Source organism: Geotrypetes seraphini, chromosome 6, assembly GCF_902459505.1.
Source record: "Geotrypetes seraphini chromosome 6, aGeoSer1.1, whole genome shotgun sequence".
Taxonomy (NCBI): Eukaryota; Metazoa; Chordata; class Amphibia; order Gymnophiona; family Dermophiidae; genus Geotrypetes; species Geotrypetes seraphini.
Genome location: NC_047089.1, coordinates 167638879 through 167655881, shown reverse-complemented (window position 1 = coordinate 167655881; position 17003 = coordinate 167638879). Strand labels below are relative to the sequence as shown.

The 17003-nt window shown below is 43.0% G+C and overlaps 1 protein-coding gene across 3 annotated transcripts in view; it reads left to right on the top strand.

Moving 5' to 3' along the window:
* The window catches only part of GLRA2 (glycine receptor alpha 2), a 154390-nt gene extending 138242 nt beyond the window's left edge, over positions 1 to 16148 (top strand). Inside the window, exons 7-9 of one of the 3 annotated variants that reach the window (XM_033947535.1) lie at positions 1934 to 2080; positions 6515 to 6524; positions 14707 to 16148. In XM_033947535.1, the coding sequence (XP_033803426.1) occupies positions 1934 to 2080; positions 6515 to 6524; positions 14707 to 15008 (459 nt within the window). In that variant the 3' untranslated portion in view covers positions 15009 to 16148. Of the gene's footprint in view, positions 1 to 1933; positions 2091 to 6514; positions 6525 to 14706 lie in introns of all 3 variants that reach the window. The other 2 variants (XM_033947534.1, XM_033947536.1) reach the window with 2 other exon arrangements.
* The last annotated feature ends 855 nt before the right edge of the window (positions 16149 to 17003 follow it).

Here is a 17003-nt window from a genome sequence, read left to right as displayed (position 1 = left end):
AGTCATATTGAGCATTGGAAAATACAGTAATTAATAACAATTAACTAATAAAAATAGTGCACATTTAATTTTCCCCCACCACCAAATTTCCCCACCCCGCCCCACCCGGCTACTTTTTCGTGCCACCCGGCTGGAAAACATTTCTGGGAAGAACACTGTATATATATATATATATATATATTGCATACTAAATATATATATATTTTTGCATACTACATATATATATATTTTTCATGTACTTTGAGGAACATAATAATAATAATAATAACTTTATTTTTCTATACCGCCATAGTCAAATGACTTCTAGGCGGTTCACATTGAAAGAAGGCTGGACAATCAGCGAATTATAGAATGCATGAAGAAAAGATGTTACATAATAAATTGAGGCCAAAAGAGGAATTGGACAAGTGTTGAAGGCACATGTTTGATATTTATCCTAGAGAAATGACTGTTTGTAAATCAAGAGGATATAAGCTTGGCTTTTGAATTGACATGAGGTAAAGGTTGGTTTTGTACACAGAAGCTGGAACTGACTTACCACATGCAGTTTACTTTCTGAGTGTGTGTGGTGCAATGGTTAGAGCTACAGCCTTAGCACCCTGACATTGTTGGTTCGAATCATCCACTGCTCCATGTCACAGAACAGAAATAAAATTAAAAATGGATTAAAAGATAAATAAATAAATTATAATAGTGGTGCCAGCATTTCACTGCATACAAATTTAATGAAAAATAGTATAAAATCTTCATTCTAATGATGTCATAATAATAAGACGCAATAACATTATAGATGTTGTGAAGATGTCTGTGACACCTAAGTTCTTTTCAAATTCGCATGCTTCTGCTACAAATCGATAAATGGTCTTTCACCAAGATACATCACTCCCCACTTTAATCTTTACTGCACCAACAAGAAATCCCGCAGAATTCAGCTGTTCGCCTTCCCTTCGCTAAAGCTTTGTCAACTCAAAAGATTCCTAGATAAATCCCTTGCCTTCCAAGCAGCCAAGATGAACCCATGGCTAGCCCAAATGATACTCGAGGCCCCCACCTACCTCGACTTCAGAAAATCACTCAAAACCTACCTTTTCAGCAAACAAGACCCTTAACCGACCCTTCAGATAATCTCAGGGCCCCTTAACCGGCTCTTCTCCTCCATCAGGATAGCTCTTATCTCCCCCTGCTTCTTCTACCCACTTCCTTCTTCATCTACCAAGTCTGGCCAAATCTGTTGTAAATCCGATAAATTTGTTGTAATTCTTCCCTCTTCATCTGCCAAGTTTGGCTAAATTTGTTGTAAATTTTCCTTTTTCATCTGCCAAGTTTGGCTAAATTTGTTGTAAATCCGATAAATTTGTTGTAAATCTACATGTCTATGCGGATCCTAATCTAATTAATGTAAACCGCCTTGAACTCGCTGGGTATGGCGGTATATAAGAATAAAAATTATTATTATTATTATTATTATTAAAAGGTGAAACTGTGAAGGACGTCTAGACTTGCTGAGCACGATTCTATATAGTGTGTCTATGAATTATAGAATCACGCTCAGCATTTTGCTGCTGGATGTCTAAACGGCGCCTAATTTTTAGACGTCCTTTACAGAATTTGGCTCTAAGTTTCTGGAACATAAGCTTATGTATGTATGCCTGTGTTCTAGAGATATTCATGTAAGCTCTAGAATTCTATAAGTTACATAACTTTGGGCCCTACCTACATTCTGTCCATACTCTGCCCATATAGGCAAACTATATGTTATCAGAGATGTGTGCATAGAATAGGGCATATACTGTACATTATGTTAATATTCTATAAATTTAATTGGAGCATAGATGTTAGCATCTACATTATAGAATTACCCCCTGCTGAGATGTCTGCTTGCCCAGTTGTCCGAAGAATTGGACTTAACATGTATTTTTTTCTGTTTTGCTAGGTATCATATGTGAAAGCTATTGACATCTGGATGGCTGTGTGCCTTTTGTTTGTGTTTGCTGCCTTGCTTGAGTATGCAGCAGTCAACTTTGTTTCAAGACAGCACAAAGAGTTTATAAGGCTTCGACGAAGGCAAAAAAGAGACAAGGTAGAATTCTGTTGAAAATTATTAAGTCTATATTTAACAGTGTGTTTTTTTTTTATTGGTGTTGTTATTCTTCTTTCCCAACAATGACTCACAGTTTATCATCTTCAAAAAATATGTGACCGCCTCTGGAAAAAGGTAACTAAGGGGCCCATAATAAAAAAACATAAACGTCCAAAAAGCATCCTAAATCAGCACTTGGATGTCCAAGTGCCGATAATCAAAATAATCTTTTAATACATCTAGCAAGGTATTTCAGCTTCTGTACGTTCAGAGCATGAGATGGGTGTGGTAGAGGTGTGTTATGGGCGGGCTTTGGGCAGTGTCAAGGTCAGGTTAGACATGGATGTCTTGCAGCGATAATCAAACATTTTGTAAGACATCCTGGATGGAACTTAGACATTTGGAACTAGACCTGTTTTAGAAGGGTCTAAGTGCCACAAATGTGTCCAAACAGACCAGATGACCAAGGTAAAACACCCCCACACTCCCCCAGTGCTCACTGACCCCCTTCCACCACACAAAAATGAGAAAAAAAAGGTACATACCTATCTCTAAAATAGCAGCAACTGGTATGGATAATCCTAGTAGAGCTGCACACAGGTGTCTTAACTAGACTATTGGGTGGGCTAGAGAACAATAGAGAGGAAAACCTAGGCCCATAAGCCACTCTAATCACTATATTTATGGTGGAAAATGTGTGCCCCACCCCAAACCCTACTCTACTGCCATATAGGTACCACCTACAGCCATAAGGGTTGTAGACAGGTGGGTATAGTGGGTTTTGGTGGGCTCACCAGCAGTGGCGTAGCAAGGATGAGAGGCACGTCTCTCCCCGCCCTCATCTCCACCTTCCCGCTCCTTCCCTATTCCCCACCACACATGCGCCTCCTTCCCTTCCCTCGTACCTCTAGTTGTTCACCACCACAATCAACAAGAACTTCAATGTGTTCCTCGTGACCCGGTTAGCTCTCCCTCTAATGTCACTTCCTATGCGCAGCATCTGCAAGTGATGTCAGCAGGAGATGACATGATCACGAGGAGCACATTGAAGTTATTGCTCACAGTGGTGAATTAGAGGTACGGGGGAAGGGAAGAGGGGGCGCGTGCCTGGAAAGGGGAAGAGTGGGAAGAGGCGGGAGGGTGGAGAAGAGGATGGGTGCCAGTGCCCCACCAATATGGCGCCTGGGGCAGACCGCCTCCCCCCTCACCTTACTATGCCATTGCTCATCATAATCTATAAGGGAGTTCTGGTGAGATGTGCATCTGGCACCCTTTTTGTAAAGTTCACAGTAGTGCCCTCTAAGGTGCCCCAGTACTCTGTTGCCATCTCTGGGTGGCCAGTCCATTACAGGATTGGCCCCTCCCACGTCCTAAAGGTCTTGTTCTGGCCATATGGGACTTGGATTAAATTTTGTTAGAAAATGTGGTATAAAGATAAATGTCCTGACGGTCTGAGCATCCCAATGGCCTGGACGTCCAGATAGAGGATCTCCTCCCCGCCATAAAAATAAATAAATAAAAAATTTTTAAATGGCCATTTTCTTACTGCCGACTTTGGATGTCGGGCACCATACGCCAAATCGGACTTAGACGTATGTTTTGAAAATGCCCCTCCACATCACCAGAAACAAATGTATGATGTTTTAATGAATTATGTTAGAGAGCAATTTGTAATGCAACAGTCCAAATTCCATCCCTTTATGTAAAAAGAAAAAAAAAGTTATAGAAGTTCAAAAGAGTAACTTTATTTCTGATTACTTATGAAAAACTTGCCATTCTCAACATTTTGGATCCACTACTTGGGTTACCTTTTCCCAGAGAGGGTCACATATCTTTCATAAGGTAGGCCACTTAGAGAGTCTGCCTTCACTCTGCATGGAGCCAGGAAAATTACAGAGGTATGGGAAAAGGAAAGCGGCACGTGTGGCAGTTGGGGGGGGGGGGGGGGGGGTGGAGAGGAGGATGGATGTCTGCTGCTTTACCAAGATAGCATCCGGGGTGGACTGCCCCCTCTCCTTTCTACGTCACTGCACAGTGCTGAACCTGCTGATACCTTGGGGTTTGTTACCCCCACGTCCTTGAAAGATCTGGGTATCCTTCAACATAGCATAGATCAGTGTTCTTCAACCTTTTTACACCCATGGACCGGCAGAAATAAAAGAATTATTTTGTGGACCGGCAAACTACTAAGACCGAAATAAAAAAACACATTTTCGCCCCGTCTCCGCAAGCTCGATCCCCACAAACCATCTGATCCCATCTGCACAAGCCTCAGTTATGATTTTATATTGAACGTATTTTATTAAAGTATAAAAAGAACAATATTCTATACAATTGTCATTTTATAAATATAAATATTCAGAGCAAGAACCAACAAAACCCCTGTCTCCCCTCCCCTTCACATATATCCCCTCTACTATCAAGAAAACTGAACAAGCCAAATTATTACAGAATGCTACACAGAAATATCATGCTAACAGAATACTGTAGTCACACATGGCAGGAATACTGTTAGGCTTTGCAATCCCCAGTTATGTCTCTAGCAGAATATATATTTCAAATCTGATATATTGTAATGACAAAATAGAAATAAAATGATTTTTTTCTATCTTTTGTGGTCTCTGCTTTCATCTTCTTTCCACTCTTTTCCTTCCAGCGTCTGCCCTTTTCATCCACTGTCTGGCCTCTCCCCCTTCCATATGTATCTGACTTCTTTCTATGCCCCTCTCCCCTTTCCATCCAGCCTGTATCTCCTCTCTCCTTTTTACATCATTCATTCCAGCTTCACTGCTTTCTTCATTTTTATCTCTCCTACACCAGATCTAGCATCTTTATCCCTCTCTCATTTCACTGCTGACCCCCTTTCCAGCATCAATCTCTCTGTACTTTCTCATTCCTGTCTCTCCCCTTTCCCTCCTCTAATCTCCCTGCCAGCTGTTTCCTTCCTTTTTTTCCTTCTCCCTTTCCTCTTCCCCTCCCAGCAGCATCTCTCTTTCTATCTCCCTCCAGGTGCAGTAGCAGCTCTCACTTTATCCAGCAGCTTCCCAGCCTCCAACAGTGACTTCCTCTCCTTCCAGCAGTTCTCAGTACTTGCCTGCAGCAGTGATTTCCTTAGGCAGCCTTGGTTCCGTTGCGCCTCTGAGGAAAGGGGAAGTTGCCAAAGTGAATCACTGCCCTGGTAAGTACAGAGCTGCTAGGAGAGGAGACAGCCACTGTTGAAGGCTCCCCAGGATCTTTACTCCTGCTGTGCCCTGCACATTCGCGACCCGCACCCCCCCAAGCCGGCAAAAACAGCTTTGCACCACAGGCCCTGCCGCCCAAGACGAGCTGGAGGCCCCTACCCACCGCATCCTGCACGTGGGCAGACTCTCAGCACAGACGCTGCTGATGGCCCCAATCCACACACTGACCATCTCCCTTCTACTTGCAGCTTCCCCGCAGCCTCTTCGGTGACTCGGCAGGGGCAGCGATCAAGACAGGCTGCCGACGTCGGGACCTTCCCTCTCTGAGTCCCGCCTATTTTGTTCCAACTTCCTGTTTCCGCATAGGCGAGACTCACAGAGGGAATGCCCGACGTCGGCAGCCTGTCTTGATCGCCCGAGGCTGGGAGGAACAGAAGATTTCCGGGGCAGGAAATTTAACGGTGTCCATCTCGCCGGCCCTGCGCAGACCGGCAGGAATTTTCTGCGGACCGGCACCGGTCTGCGGACCAGCTGTTAAAGAACTGTGGCATAGATCCATCACATAGCTTGCCCCAAAACCCAGCAATTGAAGCTGAACTATGCAGTTTACTCTAAACCAGGGCTGCCCAAGTCCAGTCCTCGAGATCTACTGGCAGGCCAGGTTTTCAGGATATCCACAATGAATATGCATGAGAGAAATTTACCTGTACTGCCTTCTTGCATGTTCATTGTGGAAATCCTGAAAACCTGGCCTGCCAGTAGATCTTGAGGACCGGACTTGGGAAGCCCTGCTCTAAACTCACATAATTGTTTCATGGTACACATGTCATGATGCTGTATGTTGTAACTAAATATCACACCCTATGTTTTGTGCTTAGCAACCTTTATAAAATAGTGCTTAGAATAGGACTTACACCTTCTGAATGCCGATGTAAATGCTGGCATGCAACCAATGGCAGTTGGGCGCATATATTACTCTATTCTATAACATTGTGCCCCTGACCCACCCTTGCCCCTCCGCTGGTCATACCCCCTTTTGAATTGCATGTGGGACAATTTAGGTGCAAGATGTTATAGAACAGCTCATAGGCAGATCTATGCCATAAATCCTAAATAGTGCAATTAATATCAATAATTGATTGTTAATAGCTCATTAACGAATTAGTTTGCATGTGAATATGGAATCTGCGCCCAAATTTGGGTGATTTTTATAGAATCCAGAGGTAAATGCTTACCACACTGCAGTAAACAGGCTCCATTACGTATAATGTGCACAAATTAGAGAAAGGACTGGTGTTTATATGGATTTTAAATTGCCCATGTTTTCTTATAGGGGTCCTGTTATTAAGGCACGCTAACGTTAGTGCACCTTAATAAAAGGACCCCATGATAAGGAAAACGGTGTATACATAGTAAAGGCCCCATTTAGCTATCACCCAAAGGTATTTGGAACCAGTTTCAAATCTGTTTAAAATGCTTCCATATATCAGTGAAACCCCCCCCCTAATTTTACAAATATATATTTTTTCAGTTTTAAACTGGTTTCAAACTAGTTTAAAGCAATTTTATGAAGATTCACTTTTATTTACATATAATTTCTTTTTATCATCTATTATTAATTTCTTCAGCCACTGTTTTGCATTTCAACTTTCATATACTCCATTTTGTGTGTTTTCATGTAAAATAACTCATGTTGTCTTGCATGATGCCTCCTCTAACAGTGCCATTTTATTTTTAGCATTTTTGCCATTTACATTCACACTGCTGCTATTTGTCCTGACAAGCCGGGGACACTGTGCCTACTGGGAATGAAAGCATCAAGTCGGTTTGTCACTTTAATGGTTTATGGAACATTGAATCAAATCTACAGTTCCTGCTTGGAGGGTAAACCAGAGAGAGAGAGAGAGAGAATGATAGTCTGTATGTGAAGGTGATGTCTTTAATCCAAACCACTCATTTTAAAAAATAATTTTTTCCCCCCATTCTGTGTAATCTCTGGTACTATGATGACTGGAAAGGTTCCGAGAACGGCAGCTAAAGTAATAAAAAAAGGAATGGATTAAACAGGTTAGAGCTCTTTAGCTTGGGGATGAGAAGACTGGGGCCCACATGCACTATAATCGTCCTTAAAATCCAGTGTGTCGCTGTGGGGCTGACAATTCCAATTTCAAAACAGCAATCGATGTTCAAACGGCTTCCCAAGTAAATGAGTTTTGTGGAGGTCTGTCTTAATCCCACCCAATCAGTCAGCTGAGCAGCATGGGAAGCCCAGAAGCAGCCTCCTGCCACTCAGCTGTTCAGGACAGGAAGACTTTTTTTTTCTTTTTTAATGGTCACAGATGTTGTGTATGTTACACATGCACAATATCTGTCCCTATTAAAAAAACAAGTTGTGCTGGCTCTCCCCAATGACAACCCCCTGAACAAAAAAAAAAAAGAGGCAGGAGGGATGCCCACTCTCACCTGCCTCAGCCAAACGGACCTCCCCCGCTCCACACACACTCCCGACCCTCCCTCCACAGAGATTGCAGTCAAATCCCACACACACACTCCTGACCCTTCCCCCTCCCCTGCACCGCAGAGATCACGGCCACTGAATCCACCACACTCATGTACCCCCCCCCCCCCCCCCCCGAAGATCATCAGCAGAAAGGATACCCACTCCCTCCTGCCTCGGCCACCTGGCTCCCCCCCATGTCCTCCTGACCTGCCACCGTACCTTATATAAAAGGCAGCAGGAGGATTGCCCAGTCCCCCCTGCCTGCAGGCCCGCCTCTCTAAAATGACGGGCCTTTCCCTTCCCCAGTGCATCCTGGGATGCACAGAGAGGGGCCTACGGTTCTGATTGGCTCAGGAGGGGCCGTAGGTCTCGTTTCTCAAGTAAGACTTGGTACCTTTTCTTAGATTGTGAAACAATTTTTTAAGAGGATGGTTGTAGAAAGGACAAGAAAAGTAGGATTACTGTGCATTCCAGATTCCCAACAGTTGCATAGCGCTGCCCGCTTCTTCTGTTGTTAGGATGCTAGGCAGGCTCTGCTGCAGCACGTCATGGTTCCCTGTGCCTCTGCTGGAGCAGGAAGGGGCAGCATCCCCTGGCTCATGTGTGGCACCATAGCATGGGTGACTGTGACACCCTGATAATGAGGTAAACTGCTACTCTTGCAAATACATGGGTCTCTGCAAGCTGTGATGCGATGTCCCATAATGCCTACGATACCTCTCCTGATAGCAGAGTCCGTAATTCTTCGGGGATCGACTTCTGCGCCTTTTGCCACACTCCCTAGAAGCCTTCCAGCTGTGATGGGACACAGATCTCTGATGGGAAGGGATCCAGCAGCCAAGCGACCACGAACGGATCTTCTTTCTGACCAATGCCTACGGTGTGCTTTGTCCAAGGGGCTGTAGTTCCTTTGTTTCCTGCGTGAAGTGGAAGTGTTATGCCAGCAAAAGCAGGAATGTTATCACTGATGCTTGCCTGATATCATCGAGCCAACCCTCTCCTGTGGGTTGGCACAGAGGACCCCTAGATTCTGACCTGGACCCGTTGGGTTCAACTCTCAAGTCTGCATGGTGTTGCCCCTCAGACTGTACAGTACACCGGAGCTGGCATGTGACTCACTGGCGGCAGGTGCCGTTCTAGCTTCTGCAGACCTCCTTACTGCTGTCAAACTGGTACTGGACTGCACAAGTTGAGGTTCTGAACCACGCAGAGGAGCACTTGACTCCAGCGTGAGGAGAGAGCTTGCACATCGTGTGGACTGGCACTAAAGCATAGAAGGGGACTGAACGTGCCCATCTGCTGTGAGCATGTCCTCACGCAAATCCTGTGGAGACCGCATAAGTCTGGTCTGCTCACCTGTCCTTGGAACGTCTTCACTAAAAAGCAACCGGAAGCCCAGAGGTATTCTGGTTGACTGATGAAGAGCTACCGATCCCCTCCACATTCTCTTCTCGGGGGCATAAGGCTGACTTTGGCAAGAGGATGTCCGCTGAGTCAATGTACCTCTCGGGTTGCCACTTCCGCCTGGTAGAGGATTGCTGAGGGGTAACGTCAGGGAGGTGTTGCAGATCAGCTGCGTTCTGTTGAGGGGGTGCTGCTGCGAAGGACTGAGGTTATGCCTGCTGCTTCTACTGGCGTTGATTCTTGGAGCCCTTTTCAGCATTCTGCAGGCAATACTGGAATTATTACGGCAGGGAGTGGCTGGAACAATAGCACAGCTCAAGTTGGATCATCAGGGCCGTAACACTCTGTAACTGCAGAGCAGAAGAAGCAGGAACAAGCTGTAATGGCAGATCAGGAAGAACCTGGAGGGCAGGAACAATCTAGAGGCTGTCCATCTGTGAATTCACAGGGCAGGAACAATCAGGATCTACAGGACAGGGATAATCAGGATCCACAGGACAGGGACAATCTGGAGCCATGAAGCAAGAATAGTTTGGGACAGCAGAGCAGGAACTGTTGGGAACAGAAGAGCATGCAGGATCTGAAGCAGCAGAACTGGAACAGGTGGGACTAGCAGAGTAGGAAAGAACTGGATCCTTAGAGCAGGAACAGGCTGAAGCGCTGAGCAGGAACAAGCCTGAATGTGCCAAACAAAAAGCAACCCAAGCAGGCAGCAGAAGAACCAATAGATCCAGAACACGATGGGGAACAAGGCACTCCGCCAAAATGCACAGCCGCAGACCAGAGCAACCTTAACTGAAGAGAGGATTCCCGCTCAACAGCAGCACCAAGAAGAGGCTCTCCGGAGCACAAGCCACAAGAGGCGTTCTGCATCACCTAGGATCCAAAGGCAGCCGCAGAAATCAGAGGCGGAGCAGACTGAAAAAGGATCCACCAAACGCTGCAAAATTTCCCCTCAAGTTTCCAATCCAGCACCAAGAGTGATCGTGGCTGAAAGGTCCTTCTGTCTCTGGTTCTTCTGCTCTCTCTTTCTCTGTCCACCCATTGTTCTTTCTCAATAACGCTCGCACTGCTGGGGATCCCGAAAATGACCATGGCTTCCCAGCAGCATTGATTTAAATTACCCGTGCTTCTGTCTAACTCCACCCTCCACCTCCAGCACAGCTAATGAGATCAGGAGCCCCGTTGCTGACGTTGGCAGATGTCACCAGTGCGGGGACAGGCTGGAGGGGGAAGGGCGGAGCAATTTGAGGAAGCTCTTGTGGCAGCCACCATGTTATTGGTGACGTGCTCGGGAGGGCTTCTTGCAGCCTGGATATAGTTGAATGTACAAGGAGGTAGGCAATGTGGGAATAATTGTTATTCAGATAATAGACTGCTTAGTCTTGTTCACTGGGATCCATAACATGACAGATGTTTAATAACCCCAGACCATTTGTGTAGCTTCTCAAGTTTTTATTGATAATTTAGTGATCTGACAGTTTGAAACATTCCAAGAGGGGTTGCAAAGCTGCTTAAAATTGCCTGCTAGGTATAAGAAGCTAACCTAATCATTAAAATATAAAGCTATGAACCAGGAGACCAGGCTTTAAATCCTGCTTCTCCAGTGACACCTGTAACCTTGGGACAAGTGACATCTGTTTCTTAAGGGAGTGATTCACAACAAATTAAGGACCCCTTTTTCAAACTGTGGTAGAGCTTTTTACTGTGGGCTGTCGAGGTAAACGCTCTGACACTCATTCAATTCCTCATGTCTTATTTTTTATTGATTTTAAAATGTATAACCTGCACAATCTTACAATTCTTGGCAGAAAACATATTACACATATGAGAATTGTATGTAATAACAAATTAAACAGAACAAGGTAATTATCTCATACAAAAGACTTTACTTAATCAGATCCCTATAAGCATGCGAAAACAAAGAAGTTTTCACAGCTGTTTTAAAAGTGTTCATGCTCTCTCCATGTAGAATGCACCTTTTTTTCTTCATTTTCCTTTTTATGATGTAATTTCTTTTCATCATTCCTGATCTTTTTAAATTGTAATAATGTAAACCGCTCAGAATGGATCTCAAATCCACTTTTATTGAGACAAGAGCCTATCATATCTGGTCCTTTTCCTTAAGATCCCTCATGAGAATGAGGACAAATATGTATGAATCTGGCTATGGTGGGGGAGGGGGAACCATCATAAAATTATCCAGTTCTACCATGATCTATTGATTAGCATCTTCGTTTGTGACAGTTGAAGGCTTCACAAGGTCTGTGTATAGGCTGCTGCCCTGCAATTATAGTAGAATCTCAGTTATCGGAAACCCAAGGGGATTGGTGGATACCGGATAACTCCTTGTCTAACGCACTCTCAATTCCCCCCCCTCTCCCTTCCTCCCCGAAGCACCAGCATGGGTCTTGAGCCACAAAGTCCTCATCCCTTCCTCCCTCAAGCCCCAAAGTGGCAGAGGCAAGCGGCAGTCTTGAGCCGTTCCCTCCCTCTCTCTTTTCCTTACTTGAAGTGTATCGGTCATCAGGAGACACAGGCTGCTCACAGGGTTTGTCCTCTGACGCGTCGGAAGTGGCACTTAGACACTTTTAAAATAGGTCTAGCTCCAGACATCTAAATTCTATCCAGGACATTTTGGGAAATGTTCAATTATCACTGCAGGACGTCCAAGTGCTAAGCACGTCCAAAGCCTTCTCATAAACATGCCCCTTCAAACTTTGGATGCACAGTGGTCTAGAAGCCTAGTAAGACGTCCAAAAAGTCATTTTTGAAAATCAGCACTTGGACTTCTTGGTGAGTAAGACATCCAAGTGACGGTTTATGCTGCTTTTTGGACGTCTTTATTTTTTGAAAATGAGCCCCGTAGTGTAGAAAATACTATACAATTATGTACATCATTTGGTGCACCTAGGTGGATCAACTTACACGTCATATACGTTCACTCCAGGACTCTCTCCTGTCCCACTGGTCTCCCCAAAAGGTTTCTCTCCAGCTCAAGCTTCTCTGGACATCACCTATCATCCAGAATCCTTTGCCCTTTGCAATACAAAGGAAAATTAGGTTCTTACCTCAATAATTTTCTTTGTAATAGAAGGGCAAAGGATTCTGGAAGCCTCGCCTTATCACTTACTCTGTGTGCTTACTGCCTCAAACAGATCTGCTGGGTCCAGAAATGGAGATCTTTTCCTGCCAGTTGGATAAGCATTAACTGGATCATTAAAAAAAAAAAAAAAAATGTAAGTGATACAATTGATAAGTCTTTAAGAACTCCAGAGCTGTTAGTGCTGGTTGCACACAAAGAGGTGAATTGTTAGTTCCACGTAGAGTTATACTGTTTGGACTAACATTGTTCACTTTGTTACAGAGCTGAATAGAACTGAATTGTTGCGGAGGTTTCCCCATTCCCCTCTTTCTTATATATTATAGTGGTGACTAGGGTTACCAGATTTTCGGACCCATGGCCCCGCCCACAGACTTGCCCTGTTCCGCCCGAGTCATGCCCCGTTCCGCCTGACTCATACCCCGTTCTACCCCCCAGCCCTGCCCCCTCAACCTGGTCACTTGTCGGGAGGGCATCTGTGCACGCACTGGCGTGATGTGATGATATCACAAGCATGTGCGCATGCATGTGATATCATGTTGCATCCACACATACGCAGATGCCGATACCAATGTCGCTGCTAGCTGGAAGGTTTTCAAAACCCAGACAAAAAGCGCTGGGTTTTGAAAAGCCATCTGGAGCACTGGACATGTCTTTGAAAGGGAGGACATGTCCGTGGAAATCCGGACGTCTGGTAACCCTAGTGGTGACCAACTGCTTTGGTACAAACTGAAAGTGGCAGTAAAACCCACTGGGGAAGGAGGCGGAGTTGAAAGATGTAGATGTAGACATCTTTCTGCAACCAATTCGCAGCCAGGGGGTATGAAACCTATCATTCGGAATCTTTTTCCTTTCTACTACAAAGAAAATTATTGAGATAAGAACCTAATTTTCCCTTACTTTGAATATGAATGCAAGAATCTAACACAAAGATGCAGATATCCCTAACAAACATGAGGCTTTTCTCTCTTTCCGGTGAAGAAGAGTAGTAAATCTAAGATATTTGGTCTTGCTAACTACACGGTTCTTGGCACTCCTAATATTTAGCCTAGATAAACACTTTTAAAAGAAGATCCCCCTGCTGGATATACTCTCACAATGTCAGAACCACCTTAACCTAGGTAGCTTCTCCTTAGGAGGAAGCGGCATGGGAAGGAGGAGTCAGAGAAGCAGCTACCAGGAAGTATATAAAGCAGGGCTAGAGCTAGGTTAAGGAAGTCCAGGAGAGTAGGAGGAAGAAGTGGCCCAAGCATACTCCTTGACTGCAATATCCAGACATTCTGTTTGGCTAAGGTAAGCCAATTCTTTGTACTGACTACATCTAAGCCTTGTTCTAAGGTCTGTCTAGGACCGGACCTCGCTACCTGTTTCGAAAATGACTTTTACGTTCTGTGTTTGGGGCATGGCAGTACCAGCTCCAGGCTCAGCTCAGGACATTTTGGCTATCAGATCAAAACTGTTTTTCTGTGTGCCCGGTCCTGTGAAGCAACAGGATTCAGTGAGTTTGTTGGGGTTTTTTTTTTAGAGTTAATAAAACACTTTTCTGCACTATTGCTGGTCGTGTCTGGCTATGTGTTTTCAGGTCCAAAATCCCAAACCCTTCTCGCGCTGTTACACCCTACAAAACAAGCAAAAAGCCTAAGTAAAGATGCAGCGTTTTCCTTCCTTTGCCTTTCCATGCATTATGGTGTCGGTACATTTATTAGACTGCATTTTAGCACTTCAGGTACATGTACATCTTGATTTGCTCAATCAATTCCCATTGCTTAAAGTGTCCCACCACATGGTCATGCTCCAGCCACATAAAGGGGTAACTTCAATATAAATCACTAAAAGTTGGTGCCAAAAACCTGGGCACCAAGCTACTATGCTACAAGTATAATGACAGAGTTGCAAGCCAAATCTGTTACAGAATATTAGCCTAAGTCTGCAGTTGCATGCCAACCATTAGGCATGACCACTTATGCCATGTCTAGGGTGGTGTAAATGGTGGTGCCTAATTGTGGCCATTGGACATTAAATGCAACTGTTCTATAATGTGTGCATAAGAATAATCAGAGCATACTTGACATGCCTATGCCCTTCCCACATTAATGCTTCCTTTGCATTTGCACCCAGGAGAAGTTAGGTGTGCTGTTTATAGAATAGAGGTTGATGTCTATTATGCGCACAATGGCAAGTTGTACCAATTAGTGCTTCTAAATGCCAATTATTGGTATTTATTATCAGTTTAGTGCCAAGTAATTAATTACATTGCCTATGTAACTGGTCCTATTCTATAACTGTACGCTCAATTGCATGCCTTATTGAAAAATATATGAACTGGTCCCAGAGGTCTATGAAGATTCTCCATTCAATTTGAAGATGCATCATCGAATTGTAAAATGTGTTGACTCAGCCCATGGTATACTTCATCCCCTCATGTTGTTGGTTTCAGTTTTGATTCCTATTATTTTCTTCCAGGAAGATGATGTCCGTGAGAGTCGTTTTAACTTCAGTGGCTATGGGATGGGCCACTGCCTACAAGTTAAGGACGGCACTGCAGTCAAGGCTGCACCTCCCATTCCCCCACCAGTACAGCCAAAAGATGCAGATTCGATCAAAAGGAAGTTTGTGGATCGAGCAAAAAGAATCGATACAATTTCAAGAGCGGCATTCCCATTGGCCTTTCTAATATTCAACATATTTTACTGGATTACATACAAAATAATAAGACATGAGGATATCCACAAGAAGTAGGCAATGTACCCTGTAGTGGAGACCTTCTTGCCAAAGTGTACTTGTACATAAACAGAAAAATGTCTTTTTTTGTCATTTTAACTGTTTTTTGTTTTGTTTGTTCTTTTTAACTGGACTATGGATAAAAAGAGCAGCCACATAAAGAATAGTGCATAATGAGCCACCCTGGGATTGTGCAATAGGATTGCCTCTGTTGTACTGTTTGAAATATTGTTCTTCCAGACTCTACATTAACATGATTCATGTACTTAATGGGGCCAAATTTGCAGAACACTGCCATAGAAATGCATATTTTAAATCACATAACACAAATTTAATAGAGCTGTCAAGCGATTGTAATACACTTTTAGCAGGTTGCCATTTTGATATTCATGTGGACTTCACAACAATGAGTTAAGAGGACCAAACCTTTTTATCAGGAGATGCTGCCTTTCTTTCTATTTGAAACAAGTCTACTGTGTAACAATACATTCCATTGAAAAGTCAGTAGTTAGTGGTTCACCAAGAAGTCCTTTTGCGGGTTCTAAATGATTTCTAATAAAGAAAAAAAAATATTTCTACCTTAATATTCCTGTAAGTGTGCATTTTAATATGAACTTGCTTTATTAGAATTGTAATTGGGGAAAATTATTGTGTATTTTGTGATTTATTTGATAACTCACACAATTAGAAATGAATGGAACTGGTATATATTATACCTTTTTTGACCTCAGACAGAACACTATCTTTATTGATTTTTTTTTTTTTTGTCTACAGCTTTTACATGGAACTCAAGGTGCCAAAGTATACTTTACCCATTGTACTACCACAATATATTCATAGTATTAAAATATTGTTTCTCAAATAGTGTAGCTGAGTTTACCATAAAACTTTTTATTTCTTGCTGTCTTTGTAGCTGCAACCCATAGCTTTGTAGTTAGAATGTCAAAACTTTGTCTATACTGTAGCCCTCCAATTTCTATCTTACTCAAAGTGACTTCAACTTTAAGTATCTTGGACCAACCTAAGAATTTTAATAACTGTACTGTGATTTTCATATCATGTTATTAACCTTTTGGTGCCGAGGCGATGTTGTTCAGATCCTTGCAACGTATTTAAAGAAAAAACAGAACAAAATATAAAAAAAGTATTTTTGCTTACTTAGAAGACCTGTAAGATAAATTTTAAAAGGCATTTGCTGTACTGTATATGATTTTATTTAAAAAAAAAAAAAAAAAGAAAACTATTTGTTCAATTTCAATAAAGTTAAATGTGCTGCACTATTACTTTCTAGGCATATTTATTCAATCACATGCAACTTGCATTACTGAATATAGTTTGTTTGGAAACGCCATTTTGCACCCTCAAAAGTGGATCTGATGCCGGTAAAGATTGATTTGGTGTATTTGACTCGCCTAATTTGCTTTCTCTGGTAAGTTTCTTCTAAATTCTGCCTTTTAAAAATCAAAATTTAGATGTTTTTGGCAGATGAACTTTTTTGGCCATTCTGAGACATCTATCTGCTTCAAAAATTAGCTGTGTTTAGAGCTGCTTTTATCAAGTTGTGCTAGAGGTTTCTAGTGTGGGCTGGTGCGGTAAATGCTCTGACATTTATAGAATTCCTTTGAGCATTGGAGCAGCTACCTCACCTGCCTGTGCTAAAAATCTCTAGTGTAGCTTGATAAAAGGGGGGTGGGGGCTGTTAATGTGTTAATTTCTAGAAAAACGAGTTCTATAAGCTAAATGTTGAATAGACTGTGCAGCGCTGCCCCAGTCAATATAAATGATTTTTAAAATTTTTATTTTTATAAATTTTAAGTGAAAGGAAGACCTCATTGAAGAATTGTATAATCAAACGAACAAAAAAAACGTTCAGTACTGCAATCCGTGTGTCACCACACACTTCACCATCATACAAATTAGTGCCAGACTTAATAAGTGAAAAAAGCACTAAAACATGTGGCAATGCTAGCACAGTGTATAAAACATCAAAAGACTGCACAGTCCAGATATAAT